General features: G+C 43.1%; 1 protein-coding gene across 4 annotated transcripts in view; it reads right to left on the minus strand.

Moving 5' to 3' along the window:
• Window positions 1-18,405, minus strand: part of GRIA1 (glutamate ionotropic receptor AMPA type subunit 1) — a 304,474-nt gene that overhangs the window by 76,372 nt on the left and 209,697 nt on the right. For all 4 annotated transcript variants that reach the window (XM_047073505.1, XM_047073496.1, XM_047073479.1 and 1 more), the window contains 3 exons: window positions 16,226-16,336; window positions 15,310-15,516; window positions 8,665-9,035 (listed from right to left, as the gene is read on the minus strand). In XM_047073505.1, coding sequence (XP_046929461.1) covers window positions 8,665-9,035; window positions 15,310-15,516; window positions 16,226-16,336 — 689 coding nt within the window. The remainder of the gene's footprint in view (window positions 1-8,664; window positions 9,036-15,309; window positions 15,517-16,225; window positions 16,337-18,405) is intronic.

Genomic DNA, 18,405 nt, shown 5'->3' on the forward strand with positions numbered 1-18,405 from the left:
ATTGAGATTGGACAAACACAGATTCCAATCCCATTTCTGCTGTATAAATGTAGACAAGAGAGTTAATCACTCTGAGCCACAGTTTTCTCATCTATAGAATGGTGTTGATGTACCGAAGTAGAGGTTGTCATGATGATAAGTAATGTGATCTAACACCAGAGTGCCTGACACATAGTAGTTTCAACAAATGAAAACAATCATTACTACTGTTTTTCCAGCCAAGGGATAGAAATGGGGTAACTGGAAATATTAGGATAACAGGAAACATTGCTTTCTGGGTCTATTCACCTTCCTTTTCTCTAATTCTACCTGCTTTATCTCTAAGTCCCTTCATAGACGAGGACTGAGTTTCTCCATGTGGCACAGATAGTGAGTGATGACCAGAAATTCTCTCCATTGGACTGCTTTCTCTCCATTAAATAAAACAAATGACATCCTTAGACAGTGACGTATTACTTCAACAAGAGTGTGTTTGAACACAAAACACCTGGTGTCAGGTTTTAGATGAGCTGAAGAGATCAGTTTGCCAGTCTATGTCTCAGTGAGGAATAGACATGGTAACTATAGTGCAGGGCTGAAGGTGAAGGACACTCTCAGAGACATGCAGGGACAGTTGTGATGGCACCAGCAACATCAACAGCTCTTACCGTCTCTGGGTCAGCCCTGTACAAAAGGAGGAGCTTTCCAGGTATTATGTAATTTTATACTCAAAATACACATTCAGTATTTCTTCTTAACCCCATTTTCCAGAAGAAGAAACTGACGTGCAGGGAAGCAATCTTCCCATGCTTGCACGACTGCTAGGATTCACTTGCAGCAACCCTATTCCAGAGTTTAGGCATGACCATTATTATGAGGCACAGCTTCAGAGGAGTAATCAGGGCTGGGAAGACAGTATTTGTGAAGGGGAAGAGTTGAGCCAGGAAAGATGGGAACAGTCACTCCAAGTGGAAGGGATGACCAGGGCAGACAAGGGCTGGGGAATCAAAATGAAGCACAACTTGGTTTGGCCAAAGCCTTGGCTGAACCTGGGAATCGAAGGGAGACACACCTTAGATGGGAGGCTGGGGACATACTAGGGACCATCTTGTTTCCATTTTGAAGAAGGAGAAGTGAGACAGACAGAGGCGGTGACTCCCCCGGTGGGCTAACAGCAGGCTGAGACTGCGCTTCCTACTAAGCTCCTTTACCCCCTCCTCCAGTCCTGTGGGTCTGCCCCTTGTGACAACAGCTGCATTCTGCCTCCAGCAAGTACTGTGCTTCCTTATTTTAAGGCCCTCCTATGCCACTGGAGACACACCAGGACTGTTGTCACCTAGGTGTGCCATTTCTGTTAGTCTGCTTGACACCATTTACCTTCTGCTTGGTACCTTGGGCTTAATTCACCTACTATCTTCCTTGAACATAGCTAGGGCAAAAGTATTCATTTGCCACAGATGGATGGTGTACCTAACTCACATTCAAAACCGCCAGACTCCTCAAAGGAGTACGAGCATACATTCCCCATCATTTCAATTCATAATGCTTTTACTTTTCCCTATGTAGAATTCGTACTTCTTTCCAATGAACAGTTGGGTCTTCTGGTCCTGGATGCTGCATGTGCAGAGAAAGTTTAAAAGGAAACAGTTTTCTCTAGGAAAATGTGGAACATAGGAAGATATTGTCATGGGCAGGCCTTTTTAGTTAACAAGACATAGGGACCATCTCTCTTCTAGTGCAGCCCCCATCCATGGCCTGGATTTTCTAAGGCATGTGAAAGGTGAGAAAAACATAGCAATCACATTTTATACTTGGAACCAAAAATGGAGGAGGAATAGGGAAAATTCCTTTAAAAAGTACATAAATGTAATATTTCAAGTGTGTCTAAATTCATTAAAAACACAGTGGTACATTATACTCCTTGCCATTCTTCCAGGGGTCTCCAACTGGTGGCCTACAAGCTGGATCTTGGCATGTTTTGTTTCATTTGTACGGTGTTCCCAGGGCAGTGACTGTCTAGAACTGAGTGGGTATGACCTTCTCCAGCTGACTTATGCATGTCCCAGTTCACCACAGTCCACAGATGGCCTCCATTCTTGTGTTTCTGAGCTTACACTCACAATTTATGCAACCTTGCCTAAGTCCTTCCCCTCCTTGTATACCAGAATCTTCACCTATCAAATGGGGATGGGGATGTTGATGACATTTTACAGGTGTTTTGTTTATTGCTTGCCTCCTCCCACTAAACAGTAAGCTCTTAGGAGGGCAGGGAGTTTTGTCTGCTTTATTCAGTGATATCTCCTATCACACTTTGAACCAAATCTGTTGCATAATAGGTGCTAAATAAACATTTCATGAGTGAATAAATGGCCCTAACCATCTATTTCAGCTTAGTGAAACACTTTCTGAGAATTTGCATATTGTGATTTTGGAAGAAAAAAAATTAATCTCCCTTCAGTTAAACTGTTCAAACCTTGGACTTTCAGAGCACGAGAGAGAGAGAGAGAGAGAGAGAGCGAGCATAATTTGACTTCCCTCTTACTGATGGCCACAATTGCTGGCCGAGATGCAGAAAATGATGCTTTTCATTTGTGTATCCAGTGAAGCCTTTATCCTTCTGTCACTGCATTCATTTTAATACTTCCATGTGGCTTTTGGAGCTTCTGAAAGTTCTACTCTTGTGTTTCTCAATGGTCTGTGAAACTGCGGGGCACTGGAGCCTGGCTCTGGGTCTAGCCACCAGGTAGCAGAGGATTAAAGTTGAAAGGGAAGGAGGCACTGAGCTGAAGTCCCCAGGGATGGGGCCACCCCCAGACAGTCCCTGCGCATATCACACCTGCTACGTTTGCAGAATCCCCTCACCTGGCTCAATGGAGAGGGACAGGTGATTCTGATGCAGGTGGTCCCAGCAGAAACCCCCAAGCCTAGTCCCAAGGCACAAAGCATCTGTCACACATTTCTTGCATCATAACTGTCTACACGCCCTTGTGATATTCTTCCTTGCAGCAATGAATCTGTGTCCTACAAGAGGCTTATGTTTTCTAAAAGCGAAATATTCTATAATTTCAGGTGGCTTCCATCAACTTCACCGCGTTTCTACTCTCAGCATCCCTTCCTTCCTCCTGCAACACTTAAATGACACAAGATGAGCAAGAGAAGATTTGCATGACTGCCTCTGGGAGGGGAGGTGGGGAAACAGGAGGTGCACGGGGTAGATTTCTCATCACTTCTCAGTGTCATGGCATATTGGTTGCTATGGAACTTTTGTATGAATGCAAAGGTCAGACTGTCGTTGGTTATTAGTTTGGGATCTGCTCATTGGTTATCCTGTTCCCATGGTGAATCAGTTGCTTGGCCCGACAAGTAGATTAGCTGGGGTGGAGGTGTGTGTGGTATAAGGTTCCTGGAGATCTCCAAAGTGCCATCACTCTTCCACTTGAGACTTCTCACTGAGACTAATTATCTTCACTAGGTGGAGATAATTATCATACATTCTGATACATTTTAAGATCAGGAATAAAAGAGTTTTGAAAGCCTCAGTCATAATTTCCCATTTTCTTCTATTCTTCTAGGACCTCCTAAACCTCTCTTGTTCTGCTTACTAAGGTCATATGAACCCAGAAAAGTACTGACTCCATGGACAAGCCAATAAGTAAGTGGGGGCTGTGGGAATAAAGAGCTGAAGAGGCTCCTTCTTAGCTCACTTGCAGGCAATAAATAGAACCTTGGGTTGAGACTGCCTGGTAAGCAGCACTGGATTGGGCATCAACAGGCCCAAGGGATTGTCTTGGTCACCTCAGAGGAAATCCCTTTCACCTCTTAGGCCTCAGTTTCCTTGTGCATAACGTGAGATGGATAAACCAGATCATCCTAATGATCCTGCCTAAAGCTAAAGGTCTTTGGAACTGTGGTTCCATGTTTTCCAAATGCTCCCTACCTCTTGGGTCCACCTTGGACTCTTCCCTTTCCTCACTCTCATATATCCAGTCCATCAGCAAGTGCTGTCAGTTCGAGTTTCAAAGTATCCCACAAATCCATCTCCTTGACCATCATAATTTCCATCACTGTAATTTCCTCTGGACAGCCATAAGATCCTCTTGCTTGGTTTCTCTGCTTCCACTCTTGACTATTCTCTGCCCAATTCATTTTCCTCATAGCTCCCTGGAGTGGTATTTTAGCATGTAAATCAATCCTTGCCTTGCTTAAAACTCTCCAATGTCTTCTCAATGTATTGAAAGTAAAACTCCAAAACTATACTACAGTCCAGGGTCCTGCATAATCGGGACTCTGCCTACTTCTCTAATGTTATCTCAAACCCCTGTTCTCATTCACTGGGTACTCTTTCCATCTTTGAAAGCATTAAGCTCTTTTCCATCTCAGACCCTTGCACATGGCTAGTATGTTTCTCAGTTCTATGCAAGCCTACCTCTTTTTCACCTATCAACTCCTCAGAGAAACTTTCTCAGAACTCCTTAAGTAAGTCCCCTGTAATTCTACTTCCCTTATTATCTATTGCTATAGCAGAGTCATTTTATTCATAGCACATCACAATTTATACATTCACAATTGCCTGTTTAATGTCTGTCTAACAGCACTATTCTTGCCAGATCCTTGAAGCAAACACTCCAGCCCCCATGCTGCTCATTGATATATATTGTCATATCCTCAGCCCACTGCAGCATGCCATGCATGGCCAATAAATGAATGACACTGGTCACAAATAGGGGGAAAAGGGTACAGAAAAGAAGATTGAGGGAACTAAAGATAAATTTTGCTGTTTTGACAGTTTTGTCCCTCCTTTAATATATCTCTTCTCAAAATGTTCCTCTCCATGGGAAAATGAATCTAAAGATCTCTTAAAAATAGGTCGTTGGACACAAGAAGCAGGCCTATGAAGTCAATTCATGGATAGCATTTTAATCTCACCATCGGCCTAATGAAAAAAATTGTAATGTGTGATCACAGCTAAACTGAATTGTAACTCTGAATATTAAAATGGCTTGTACAAAACCAATTTCACATATAAATATGTTAAAGGGAGGTGGGAAAAGTCTTTAAAGAATTTCAAGAGGATTTACTGGCATATGTCATTGAATGTGTTAATTACAGATGATTTATTCATGATATAAGTGCAGAAAAACATTGACTTCAGGCACTGTGGCCAGTGCTGCTGGTGACCCACCCCAACATCTATCCCCATATGTTCCCCTCTAGAGGCTAGAATACCTAAATTCTTGCTCTACTGGCCTTGCTTGCCACTAGGAAGGAAGGGCCACTGTTCTCACTAATAAGATAGAAGCAGATATCAGCTGCTGGGGTAGGGAGTATTCCATTAAGCTTTTGTTTTTCTGATCCAAAGAGACAGAAATGGCAACACTCCTTCCCTTTCTTGTTGTTTGAACATGGACGCAATATCTTGGTGTAGCCATCTTGTGAATATGAGAAAATGTCAAGACAGTCACAAAACAGCAGATCCTGATTTCACTGAACCATGAACCACTGACTAGTTCTGCTTTTCTAATAATGTAAGAAAGATAACTATCTGTTCATATTGCTGTGGTCAGATTATTGTGTTAATTGCAGGCAACCACATTTAGCTACATTTTGTTGGCTTTTGGGTGACAGACATTAACATGAACTTTGAAGAGATTAAAAGAGATAAAGCTACTTGTGTATGAATGTACATACATGTAATTCAGATGGCACTTGGTTTTCCAAATTCTAAATTAGTGAGGATTTACGATATTTTCTTTAAGTAAACAGCAAGAGTAACTAATTGAAGCTCGTTTGAAAGGATGTTTGATGCAAACAAGCCCCTTAAAGTTCTTCCCACCACAGCACCCAGAGTGTCTCTGACACAGTACTTTGCATGTCAGAGGCTCATGACACGTATGATTTCATCAGGGAATACATAGACAGCAACAATAAAAGCTTCTGTTGATGTTTGCAGCTGCTTGCTTGGTCTCTGGCTCTGATCACTCACTGTCTAAGTGTCCTTGTCTTTTTTGTATGGCCCAAGTGAGATGAAGTACATGCCTTTTCTTTTTAGCGTGTATTTCCAGGATACACTGTAGTGTATACTCTGACTCTCAGGGTTTCTACAGGTCTCTAAGCTCTGGGAATGGCCAGGGTGGGCCTGATAAGGAAAAGTCACCTCAAGTAGATATTACTTCTTATTCTGGAATGTTTACTCTTTTGTCTGTAAGACTCTTTAATCCAAAATGACAAATCCTTCCTCCCAGTTCCTGTGAGAAGAAGTCTCAGGAATCCTGGTGTTGCTGGTCTCTGGGATCAACCACTGGCTGTTTATGCTTTGTCCCTGGACTTCGCAAGAAGGGAGAAGTCCAGTGGCTTTCACATCAGTGTGAGCACCCTTTCTTCCAGTGAAGTTTAGTAGAAGCCCAATATATAAAATCAGTAAAATATTAAAAAATGGCCCTTGTCTTATAGTGCTTCCTGGATATTATATTATGGGTCCTACATATATCAATCTATTTTAAACCTCATAACAATACTTAAGGTGGTAACGGTTCCATTTACCAGTGAAAAAAACAGGCATAGAGTGGAGGTGTTCTATCAAAGATTGGGAGGAAGGAGGCTCGGATGGGTCCTTCATAGTCTCCTTTTCACCTCAGTGTCGGTTCCTAAGATACTCTAGTGGAACCCTTAGAAGACCTGGAGACAATGTTTGAAAATCCTTTTGCAGCCCGAGGTCACAAACTCAAATACTCTCCCAGGGGCCAGCTGAGTAACAAAGGAATGAAGGTGGTTACCTGGGGGCTGCAGTGCGGTGGAGTGTGCAAGGATCAGCTAAGGGGGTGGCTGCCACTCAGCTTTGCACAACCATTGCCAAATTCTGTGCGGATCAAGCACAAACATGCCTCCCAGAGGACTTAGCTTTTGTGGGCCACCAACTTGACACAATCGGAGAATGGGTGGAGACGTATCCTGAGGTCAGACCACTTGGGTGCCATTAGAAGGTGAGATGCCCACTGATGAAGGAAATAATGGAGAAAAACAAGCCCATGGGTCTTTTTGGACATATGCATATTGTGATGGCCCTATGTTATACTGACTAGCTAAGAGTCATTTCTTCCCACTGTTTATCTACTGGCCTGATTTATTTTTAAGCAAGTCCTTCCCCTACTTGGTTCTGTCTACTCTTCACCATGTGTTTGCCAGTATTGGCCAAGCATCCAGTCTCACACCTCCTCTCCCACGCACCCCACCCCCCAACTGTCTTCTTATTTAAAGAAAAACAAGATTATAATGGTGAACAATGAGACTACCTAAATTATACAGCAGCCAAAATGAGTCCTGAGGGAAGATCCTTAGGAAGATTTTATTCCTTTGCTACTCAGGAATATTGGTTCTCATTGACACTCAAATGCAAAACAGACAGGTGGCTAAGATGCCTCCAGCACTTGCCTATAAGGCCTTAATATTTATGTAACTTGCCCCCAGAAGGTGACAATGTGTGCAAATCTATTTATGACAGCCAAGTTCTAAGTCATGCCTCCCCACATGCTTTAGAAACTTGGTAGTCTACAAGGGACTGCCTAATGGAAAAGGAGTTCATAGACACTGAACAACTGTAAAAGGAAAGGGAAATACAGTCAGTGCTTGTATATCAGATAAACTGGAGGGGAGCTGTCACATGAACATTCCAGAATGTAGTTGAAAGAACATCATACACAAAGACAGGAGGTCAATAAATGTGAGGACTGGGCTAGATTGGGAGTTTTCAAGTTTCTTTTATGCCCCCGCCGCCTTTCCATCCTTCCTCCTTTTTTTCTTTCTTGGCTTAGGAATCATTTTTTTGAAAAAACAATAATATTTGCAGTCTAATGTATAAAACAGACAAAGTGGACCTACTGTGGTTCCATGTGGAGGCTGCGGCCTCACTGATTTGGGCACCCTAGCACTCTCAATGCACTATCTGAGGCACCTCTGAGAAATCCCATGTTCGAACTACAAGAAACAAATTTACATCACCATTAGAACTAGATTATTTCCAAGGTCTGTTCAGAACTAAGAAAAAGAGAACCCTTTTCTCTTAAAAATGAAGAAACCTAGGTCTGCTAGGTCAGGTGACCTACTCAGGGCCATACCTAGCATGCTATAGCCGGTACTAGAACCCACTCATAGTTCAGTGTTCTCCTTCCATCATTTAGAAAGTCGCATAGGATGGTGGTCTGAATCTCAACTCACCTAGCTACAAGCTCTGTAACCTTGGCAAGATATTCAACATTTGTGTGGTTCCTCATTTATGAAAGAAGATATAACAAGAGTCCCACCTTATGCTTCTGTGAGGAATCAGTGAGATAATGGATGTATGGGACTCAAACCCTTGCTTAGCATATAGTAGGTGCTTACTAAGTGTTAGCTGTACCATACTCTCCTCCATCCCTTCTCTGTTCCTTGCAGCTACAGAACACCAGACTTGTGATTATCCCTATTAATCTTGATGGAGCACATCAACCAGATAGCAGACAGAGCTGGCTCAGACACAGGATGCATCCAGCCGATGGACAGCATGCACTGGACAGTTGGCTGTAAAGCATAGCTGAAAAGCTGAATACAGTGAAGTCTGGAAATAATTCCTATCTCTTAACTTTCCAATATTTGCTTTGTTTTCCAAGAAAAATAAGCATTGAGCAAAGGGGTTGAGAAGAGCTGACTGACCTGGGAGAAATGTCACATCCTTGTTGCATGAATGCTCCCAGGGAGAACCACAAACTGTTGAATATCCCAAACTCATTGGATTGGTCACTGGTTGTCTGGTCCCGCCCTTCCTCAAACTCTTCACTGTGCCATTCATAGGGGCTGAAGCGGCTGACCAGGAAAAGGACGACACTCACTCCAATGTAGGCAAAGACAATGCACATCCAAATTTCATAAGCCAAAGGATCGAGGAAGGAGAAGACCCCCGGCTTGGACTTCTGCGGCTTTTTTATCATGATGGAGATCCCCAAACTCATAAATGGCTTGGAGAAATCTATCACCTCTTCCCGGACCAAGGTGATAGTTAAAGGAGCCACGGCCACATCGGCTCTCTGCAAAAAAAAAAAAAAAAAAAAAAAGGAAGAAGAAGAAGAAGAAGAAGAAAAAATGCAGTTGAGCTCAGCAGCTCTCTGTTCTCTTGTTTCTTTCTCCACTGAATATTCTTTTGCATTTTAAAGGATGTGCGAGTTGAAAAGAAACTCAGAAGTCTAATTCCTCCTACTGTCTATATTTCTGACAAATGAATGATCAGCTCACTGTCTTATAGGAGAGATTATCCCAGTGTTTGACAGTTCTAACTGTTAGGGCATCTTCCTCACCTTACTAGAAGGGGGATGTTGTGATATCTGTGGCTTCTGCCTTCCCAGCAGCCATGCCTCCTTCCTCCACAAGAAGAACCACTCCTGTCCACTCTCAGTCCTTCTAGTTCAAATCAGCTAATCACCCTGGTTACATAGTGAAGTGCATGACCCAGGTTTGGCCATCGGTATACTTCATTTCCCTGGTCAGAATGATTCATTCAAAAATGGTATAGGACTCAAGTCCATTTAATGAGCATTAGCCCCGAGAGTCAGAGTGAGAGATTTAGAAACTGATCCAGAATGTCATTTGGGCCATGCTAAATTCAGGGCTTACCCCAGACTCCAAGGAAGATGGGTTAATATATTCTATTTGTTCCCAGGAACATGAGCCAGCCCTTCTGTTTGCCTAAGCCAGCTTGGATTGGGTTTCTTTTACCTGCAGCCAAGATATCCCTAGCTAATAGTGTGGTAAAGGCAAATTTAACTCAATAAACTCTTACTGGGCACTTCTTTATGTTCAAGCCCTAGGCTGGATGCTGAGGGTAAGCTACAGTCCCTACACTCAGGGTATTACAAACTAGTAAGAGAGTCATTATACATATCCACCTTTCCCTCCTCTCACCCCTCCCCTCCCCCGCAATTTTTCAGTCTACCAGGTAGGCTGGATGTACTAGCCAAGAGATACACAATGATACAGGAGACAAGAGAGGCATTAATTCTGGCTGAGGAGATCGGGGGCTACATCATAAAAGAGGTGACACACAAATTTGGCATTGAAGAGGGGTAGGATCTTGTTGCTCTGGCACAGGACACATTTCAGAAGGAGGGAATTATGTGAGTGAAGGCCTTAAAGAGAGGAGGAAAAGAAGCATCACAAGTATTGTTCGTGAAGACGCCTAAGAAACATACAAACAATTCAATTTTTAAAATTCAGATCCATGTAGACAAACATAAAAAAGGTTGCAAGAAATGCTCATCTTTGAGCATCTAGCATGTGGAATCACCATCCTTGGTCTTCGGTCTTTCCTCCCTCTCCCTAATGGCAGAAGCACTGGCATCTACACAAATAAAAATCCACTGCTCTGTTGGCTTGAGATCAAGAGATCCTGGAAACCCAAGAAGGTTCCATGGACAGGTGCCACAAAACTCATTTTTGAAATGAGAGACACATCTGTACAAGTCTGTTCCAGGTGGATGGCTTTCTCTCATGATGCACAACAGTCCAGATGTGAAACTGGTGACAGATGTGTGCAGATGAGTGCCCCACTTAGCTGCTGACTGGTGTTGCATAGAGAAGATTTCGGCTGATTACTGTCATTGGCTGGGGTTTTTGAGAAGGTGCTTCAAGTGGAATAAAAACCCTGGCTTCAGAATGACTTAAGATCTCACCCAGGGAAAGAAACTTTCCATAAAGCAATGTGAATTTGATAGTAATTCTGCTTTTTTTCCCTAATAGTCACTGCATAAATCTTTTATTATTATTATTATTATTATTATTTTGCAAATACTTACAAGCAAGTGCAAGGGAGAAGATACCTACTCTTTTGTCTGTACCCTAATATAGATAGAAAAGGAATGGAGGAGAAAAGTAATGGAAATGACTTAGAGGGACTACTACATGTTACCCAAAAGGGAGGTGAATGAAGACCAGCTTTGAAGGTGGTAACAGGAATTGAATGGATTCGTTTGGTGCCTCCTGATGTGAGTTAATGAAAGGGACTGTGGTCTGGAAAAATCACAGAAGCACATCAGCATAATGCTTAGTTCATTCAGCAGTTCCAAGATTTGTTTCATAGAACATTATTTCTGGAAGGATGTTAACATAAAAACAGTGTGAAAATTAGGAAACATGAATCTAGGAAATATGAACTTAAACAGGTGGGGCGAGACTCCTCAGAACCTTTAGAAGATCACTGTGCACTGAGAATTTCCTAGAGAGGTAAGTAGATGTAATACTTCTAAAATTATCTGGCCGTGGATCCCTGAGCATCAAAAGAGACCCATCTGTGTAGGAGACATACACAGTGGGAGATGCTACATTCAATGACCTTACTTTATAGAGAAAAACTCGGGTCCAGAGAGGGAAGGTGATTTGTGCAAAGCTGCAGTGTTTCGGTTTGTCTGACATTGACTGAGAGGTCTTAAGAGGTGATTTCCAGCACCTGAGGTTGTTAGTGGCGCTCTGCAGGATTGGTCAAAGGCAGAGCTTACCTGGGAAAGTTAGACCTGGCTGCTCTGCTGGTGACTTGCTGACCATGTGGCCTTAAGTGAAACTGTTGTCTTTTGGAATATCAAATCCCTCGCTAAAAAAAAAAAAAAAAAAAAAAGGACGCGTAATAATTTTTTGCCCTACCTATTTGATAGGATGGTTTTGTGAGGATCAAAAGAATTCAAATATGTGAGAATACTGTGAAGTGTAAGCATTCCACAGATGCTCAAAATTATTTACTTAAATTGACATTAGGATAGTAGCTTCCAAAATTAAGCATACGTCAGAATCACCTAGAGGGCTTTTAAAAATGCAGGTGGCAGAGTTTCTGGATCTCGGCGTGATACCTGAGAATTTGCATTTCTTTTTTTTTTTAATATTTATTTATTTTGGGGGGAGACAGAGACAATAGCAGGAGCTGGGGAGGGCAGAGAGGGAAACACAGAATCTAAAGCAGGCTCCAACGCTCTGAGCTGTCAGCACAGAGCCTGACACGGGGCTTGAACCCATGAACCGTGAGATCGTGACCTGAGCCAAAGTCAGATGCTTAATTGACTGAGCCACCCAGGTGCCCCGAGAATTTGCATTTCTAATAAGTTCCCCAATGATGTTGATGCTACTGGTCCAGACATCACACTTTGAGAACCACTGACCTAGGCGAGCCCCAAACAAAATATGTGATGTCTAGAAACAATCCTGGGGAGACAGTAAACAGTTTTGATGTTGTAGGTAAAGGCGAAATGTGAAGAAAACCATTAAGGTTGGAGAGCTACTCTGAGCCAGGCACTGTGTAGGTAAACTCCCCACCCCAGCCCGGGGATACGGGATTCACTTTCCCTGTTTTACAGCGGTTCAATAACTTGCAGGTGCCTGCCGTCAAAGTTCACTCTCGTTCTGCTCCACCAAGACAAAGGACAGGCAGGGAAGCCACCTGTGAATCAAGCACAAAGCCAAATCCATGCAAGAAGCAGAAACTTCATTTGTAGCATGTGGCATCTGAGAATGCAGACACTATTGCTATGCCCATTGCCAGTAAACAGTAGCCTTACAGTCCAGTGCTCAGATGGCTTGGAGTTCAAAAGCCAGGCTGCATGTCACAACTCTGCTTTTACTAGCTGTCCTTTGCCAAATTACATACCCCCCCCCCCACTGGGCCTCAGTGTCCTTATCTATGAAATGTGGAAAATAATTGTATCTGTCTTATGGGGTTGTTAGGAGGAGGAAGTGAAATAACGTGGGTCAAATATTTAGCATGGCACCGACACATACTACCTGTGGAAATGCTACTACTACAGTTTTTGATAAGAACAAGGTGGAACAACATAAGAGACTCTTAAAAACTGAGAACAAACTGAGGGTTGATGGGGGGTGGGTGATGGGTATTGAGGAGGGCATCTGTTGGGATGAGCACTGGGTGTTGTATGGAAACCAATTTGACAATAAATTTCATATAAAAAAAAAAGAACAAGGTGGAGCAAAAGAAGATGAAAGAGACCTTGATTGGCTTAACTATTTAAAAGGCACAGAAAGAATCAATTTGGGAGCCTCCAAATGAGTTTTGTCTGACCTTCTGGTTGTTTGTGGCTGACAGATAGTTCCTCAAACTCCTCTATTCTTCCTCAGGGGTACAGAAAAAGAAAGCCAGACCAAAACTCAAGGGAGGATGTTGAATTGGGCCCATCATGGAGTATTGAGAACACAGTTTATAGAGCACAGAGGGACAGGCCTGATGGAGGAGAGGGGATGGATGGGAAAGGGCTGGCCCTGGGGCATCAGAGGTAACTCTGGTTTCTTACTGATGAGCCAGTGACCCACCACTGACTGTTGGCTATTGGGAAGCTTGACCTCAGGATGATCATACCATTGTTCTGCCAGGATCACAGGCCTTTTGCTAAGGGAACTGTGGTCCATGGGGTGAGGTCGAAGATGAATGCTAGTGGAGGTTCCCATGGAAACCAGCCTCCAGATGCAGCATTAACCGTCCAGCTCTCTGTCATCAGTGGAGCTTCCCAGAGTGAGAGAAGTAGAGGGAGGAGAAAGGGTAGAAGTACCTTCCACTCCTCAACTCATTAACCATCTTATTAGGTCATCTTGAAAGCCACTTTCCTATGGAAGATTTTCCTTATTTCATCTCTTTTTTGAGTTCCCTTTGTATGGCTCCCATGGCCATCATGAGTCCTATTGCCTAGATATTGGAGAATGGAATTTAACCTAAATGGTTGCTTCATCCTGGCCGGAACTCAACATCAACCTGTGACTTAGTATATGCTTCTGCTCAGAGACCCTGCCTATAATCTTCAGTTTCTGTGAGTAAAGCTGTGGTGGTCCCTTTCCTGCAAGTAGTGGCTGATTTCTTACATTACATTTGTTGTTTCTCTACTCAAGTATCTTCATCATCTCCCAGTACTCACTGAATCAATCCACTCTTCCCCTTGTCACTTCATACTCAACCATAGCCCTGACTGCTCAATCCAAGCCCTCTACACAAATGACCACTGTTTTCTTTTCTTTTTTAATTTATTTATTTAGAGACACAGAGAGACAGAGAGACAGAGAGAGACAGAGAGAGAGAGAGAGAGAGAACAAACAGGGGAGGGGCAGAGAGGGAAAGAGAGAATCCCAAGTAGGCTCCATGCTGTCAGCACAGATCCTGATGCGGGGCTTGAGTCTACAAACCATGAGATCATGACCTGAGCTGAAATCAAGAGTCAGAGGCTTAACTGACTGAGCCATCCAGGCACCCCAATGACCAATGTTTTCACACTCTCCTTACACCTCTCTTATTTCCATCACCATTCTATTGTTTGTACTTTAGAAATTCCTGGGCTGCCTTTCTCTCTATTTGAACATGGGCAATTTTCAGTTTCCATATCTTTTTTGATGGCTAGACAAACTCATGTTAGCCCCTTGCCTGATCCTTGAACCATACTATCTTTTACTACTCTCTCTCATTGTATTTTCTACCCAATAAAATGTTAAGATCCTTGGGGACAGGGATCCGATCTTTTACTTCTCAGTGATTCCTTAAATACTTAAAGCAATTCAGACATTCAGTGGCTTCTCAGAAATGCTTCAACTTATTGAAGATTTTATAGCAATCGTGCATGGTGTTATTTCAAGTGCAGTGAGTGATATAAAGACAGAGAGACCTACTCCTATTACACAGAAAACTATTATACAAGGCAAGGTAAGCCACAACAGAAACAGAAACTAAATCCTGCAGGGGAAGGCAAGAGCACTTAGAAAGGAGAGTTAATACCTGTTATGGGGAGAAAGAAATGACACCTTGGAAAAAGCAATATTTGATATAGATTTTTGGAGAAGGGACAGGAGTTTGGGGGTACTTAATGGAAGGGAGCACTATAGAGAACAGAGTGACTCAGGGGTGGTCTTGCTGAAGTGGATGGCATCGGAAAGGTAATATTGGGGTGAGTGACTAGAAAGTTAGGTTGAATCCAGGGTGCATCTGGCACCAGGGAAGAAGTTTATATGGAGGGGCCATAAATGATTTTGAGCAGGGGAGTGGCAACTCAGCGGTCTGCCTCAGGAAAACTCATCCTGAATCTCAGTATTGCCTGTGTTAGATCATGATCAACTGCAGTCACAAGACTGAACTGAGAAAGCCGGGACCAGTAAGTAGCCTTGAACAAAGAATGTCTCAAGATACTGGATTTTGAACACCTCATCTTTTTGGCAGCAACTATACTAAGTTAGGGGGTCCAATAGTCATCTGTGGACAGGGTCAGCCAACCACCAAATTATTTTCTGTCAAACTCTCTCCCTGTCCTCCAATCCCCCACCCTGTGGAGAACTTACTCCATAGACCAGCTCTCCCACCATGCCATTCCAAGCCTTGGTGTCAGGGTCACGGGCTCCATATTTTCCATCGCTGACAATCTCAAGACGGTAGGAGTAGCCCACATGTTTGGCAATCTCTGCTGCCAGCTCTACACAGTAGCCCTCATAGCGGTCATTGCCCTCAAACTGGTTGGCATTCTTCTTGAGCATCACATACGGATCTTCCTGGTAGAAAAATGGGGGAGAGAGAATGTGGGTTGTGGGTCCACTCATAGGTAAGGAGGACTTTGGCATGGCAGGGGAAGATGTCAACAACGTTGGTTAACTTTGGTCTCTCTAAGTCCCTAAACCTACTTCCTGCATTTCTGCTCCGTCCATTACAAAACTTCTTGGGCTAAGAAAGTAAACTCTTAAAATAAGAATATTTCATAATTCACATGTGGAGCTCACCCTTTTAAATTATGTTCCAGGAGATTTGTATTTTTTGGAGGTGCCTCTAGGGCACTATGTTGGGAAAGTAGGCCCTAAACAGTCTCCAGCTTTCTCACAGGCAATCACTGAAAATCACAGCAGTTCAGTGGATATAAAGTAGCTAAAGTGCTGGCTTTTAGGAGACTTTCTTAGAAAATGGCTTCTACTAAGGAGTGTACAGTCTGAGAACCACCATAATTTAGTCTCACCATTATGTCTTATATATGGGTAAACTATGGCTCAAAGGAGGGTAAGTGACTTATCCCAGTATACAAAATGAAATCATAGCAGAACCAGAGTGAAAACAGCATCTCTAATTTCTAGGAAACTCCTTTTTCTACTCCCTCTTTCTACCTATAGCATGGTTTCGGCAAGAAGAACAACCAGCTTATGCTCCTGGGGAAAACCTTTGTGTTGGTCTAGCTTCCATCTAGATAACCTCGATGAAGGACTGAGTACTCACTAGGATTGTAGTAACGATGTATGTTCTATTCTGGACACTTGAATTGTCCCCCCCAGCTTGAGCATCGGTGGCTGCAGGGACAAACTTATCATCTTCATTCCAGTAACCGATCTGTTAAGGAGAGGAAAGTGGTGACGTGAGATGAGACAGGCTCCTCAGGACTGGCCTACTGTGGACCACCCAGCCAACACCAGACAAAAAAGCAAGGATCTAGGCATCATATCATACAATATTGGACACACCAGGCTCTAAAGCATTGGTAGATAAAAATAACAAGAGGTAAAGTGCTCTCCATCCAGGTCCTCACAGTCCCACCCTCTTGAACATCCTCACCATGATGGGCTGAGCCTAGAAATTGCCCCTGTGAAGAGGGGGCGGGTTTAACTCTTAATGCAGCTAGAATATTTTGTACAGTGCAAGCCATGGCTGTGGAAACTAAATTCCTTGCAGTTGTTCACAAGCTCAAACCCCTTTTGCTTTATTTCTATTAACCCTTCTCTTCCTGAGCTCATTCTGAATGGCAGTTGGAATCATATGATTTAAACATTAAATTCCTTTTGCTTTATTTTTATATTTACCTGTATTTTTTCCATCTAGATTTAACTTCCTAGGTGATTGTTATTTTATGCTTTATCATTTATTTCTCTTATTTCCAATTATGAAATATTATAATACTGAGTATATATTAGTGCCTAAAATTATTGGCTGAAAACATTATTATTTATTTTTTTTTAATTTTTTTTTTCAACGTTTATTTTTTTGGGGACAGAGAGAGACAGAGCATGAATGGGGGAGGGGCAGAGAGAGAGGGAGACACAGAATCGGAAACAGGCTCCAGGCTCCGAGCCATCAGCCCAGAGCCTGACGCGGGGCTCGAACTCACGGACCGCGAGATCGTGACCTGGCTGAAGTCGGACGCTTAACCGACTGCGCCACCCGGGCGCCCCAACATTATTATTTTTTTAAATTAGTGGGTTATTTATACTGGCTCATTTTCCAAGATCTTTCAGCTAATATTTATTGGATCCCTATCGTGTGCAAGGCTCTGAGCTAAAACACTGGTAGTATTGTGTGGGAGGTTGAGAGAGATACAAAAAGTCTAAGAGGTAGTCCTTGCTCTGAGAAGTTCCCCAGTCTACTTGGGAAGACATGACACATGCAACACACAAGGTCATAAAGGATGGGCAGTTTGAGCCCAAACCTTTCAGGTTGGAGAGACCATGAACATGTGCCAAGATGTAAAGGCAGGAATCTTCCCAGATATGTAAGTTCAATGGCTTCTAGGTGGAAGATAGGGTTAGCCTAAGAGGGCAGTGGGCAAGTGGTAGAAGATGGATTTTTTTTTTTTTTAATTTTGGGAGAGGAGAGAAAGAGAGAGAGAGAGAGAGAGAGAGAGAGAGAGAGAGAGAAAGAGGGAGATTCCCAAGCAGCTCCATGCTGTCAGTGTGGAGCCAGATGTAGAGCTCAATCTCATGAACTGCGAGATTATGACCTGAGCCAAAATCAAGAGGCAGATGCTCAAACCACTGAACCACCCAGGCGCCCCAGGAGACACCTGGATTTGAATGCCAGGCTAAACAATATAGACTTTATCCTGAAGGTAACAGGAAGTCATGGGAGGTTTGGGAAGAGCAGAATGGCATGGCTAATACACATACACACACAAACACACACCTCTGTCCTGTCTCTCTATATCTTTAGACAGTTGTGTTTTGTTCTGTGGTTCTTCTTTTGGCTGTAGATGGAGGGTGAGAAAGGAAAGAGAACTGGATGTGCATTTGCAGAGGAAAGAGCAGGCCTCCCACCAGCCAGAACTCAGACCAGGCTCACATAGCTGAGGCCTGTGCCAGGGGTCAACTCAAACAGCACTGTCTCCTTGATGCCTTCCCCAGTTTCCTCGTTGGAAAAAAGCCATTCTCTCTGTGATCTCACTGCGGTTAACAACAGCAATGATAATTGCCAATGCTGATTATGTTCTTGCTATTGTCAGATGCTAAGTGTTTCTAAGTTTTTGTGCCATTTCATTTGGATTAGAGGTGTCTGTAACCTGCCCAAGGTGATGCAGCTGGAAATTGGCTCTGCATTTGTTGCTAAGAGGGGACTTGGCTTCCATGATAACATGTAATCATTTTAGTTAACATTTATTGAGCGCTTACTGGGTTTCAGCCACTCTTTTCTTC

This window comes from Lynx rufus, unplaced genomic scaffold (assembly GCF_022079265.1).
Source record: "Lynx rufus isolate CCGP_SWC_20201006 ecotype Redwood Valley unplaced genomic scaffold, mLynRuf1.p SCAF_1, whole genome shotgun sequence".
NCBI lineage: Eukaryota > Metazoa > Chordata > Mammalia > Carnivora > Felidae > Lynx > Lynx rufus.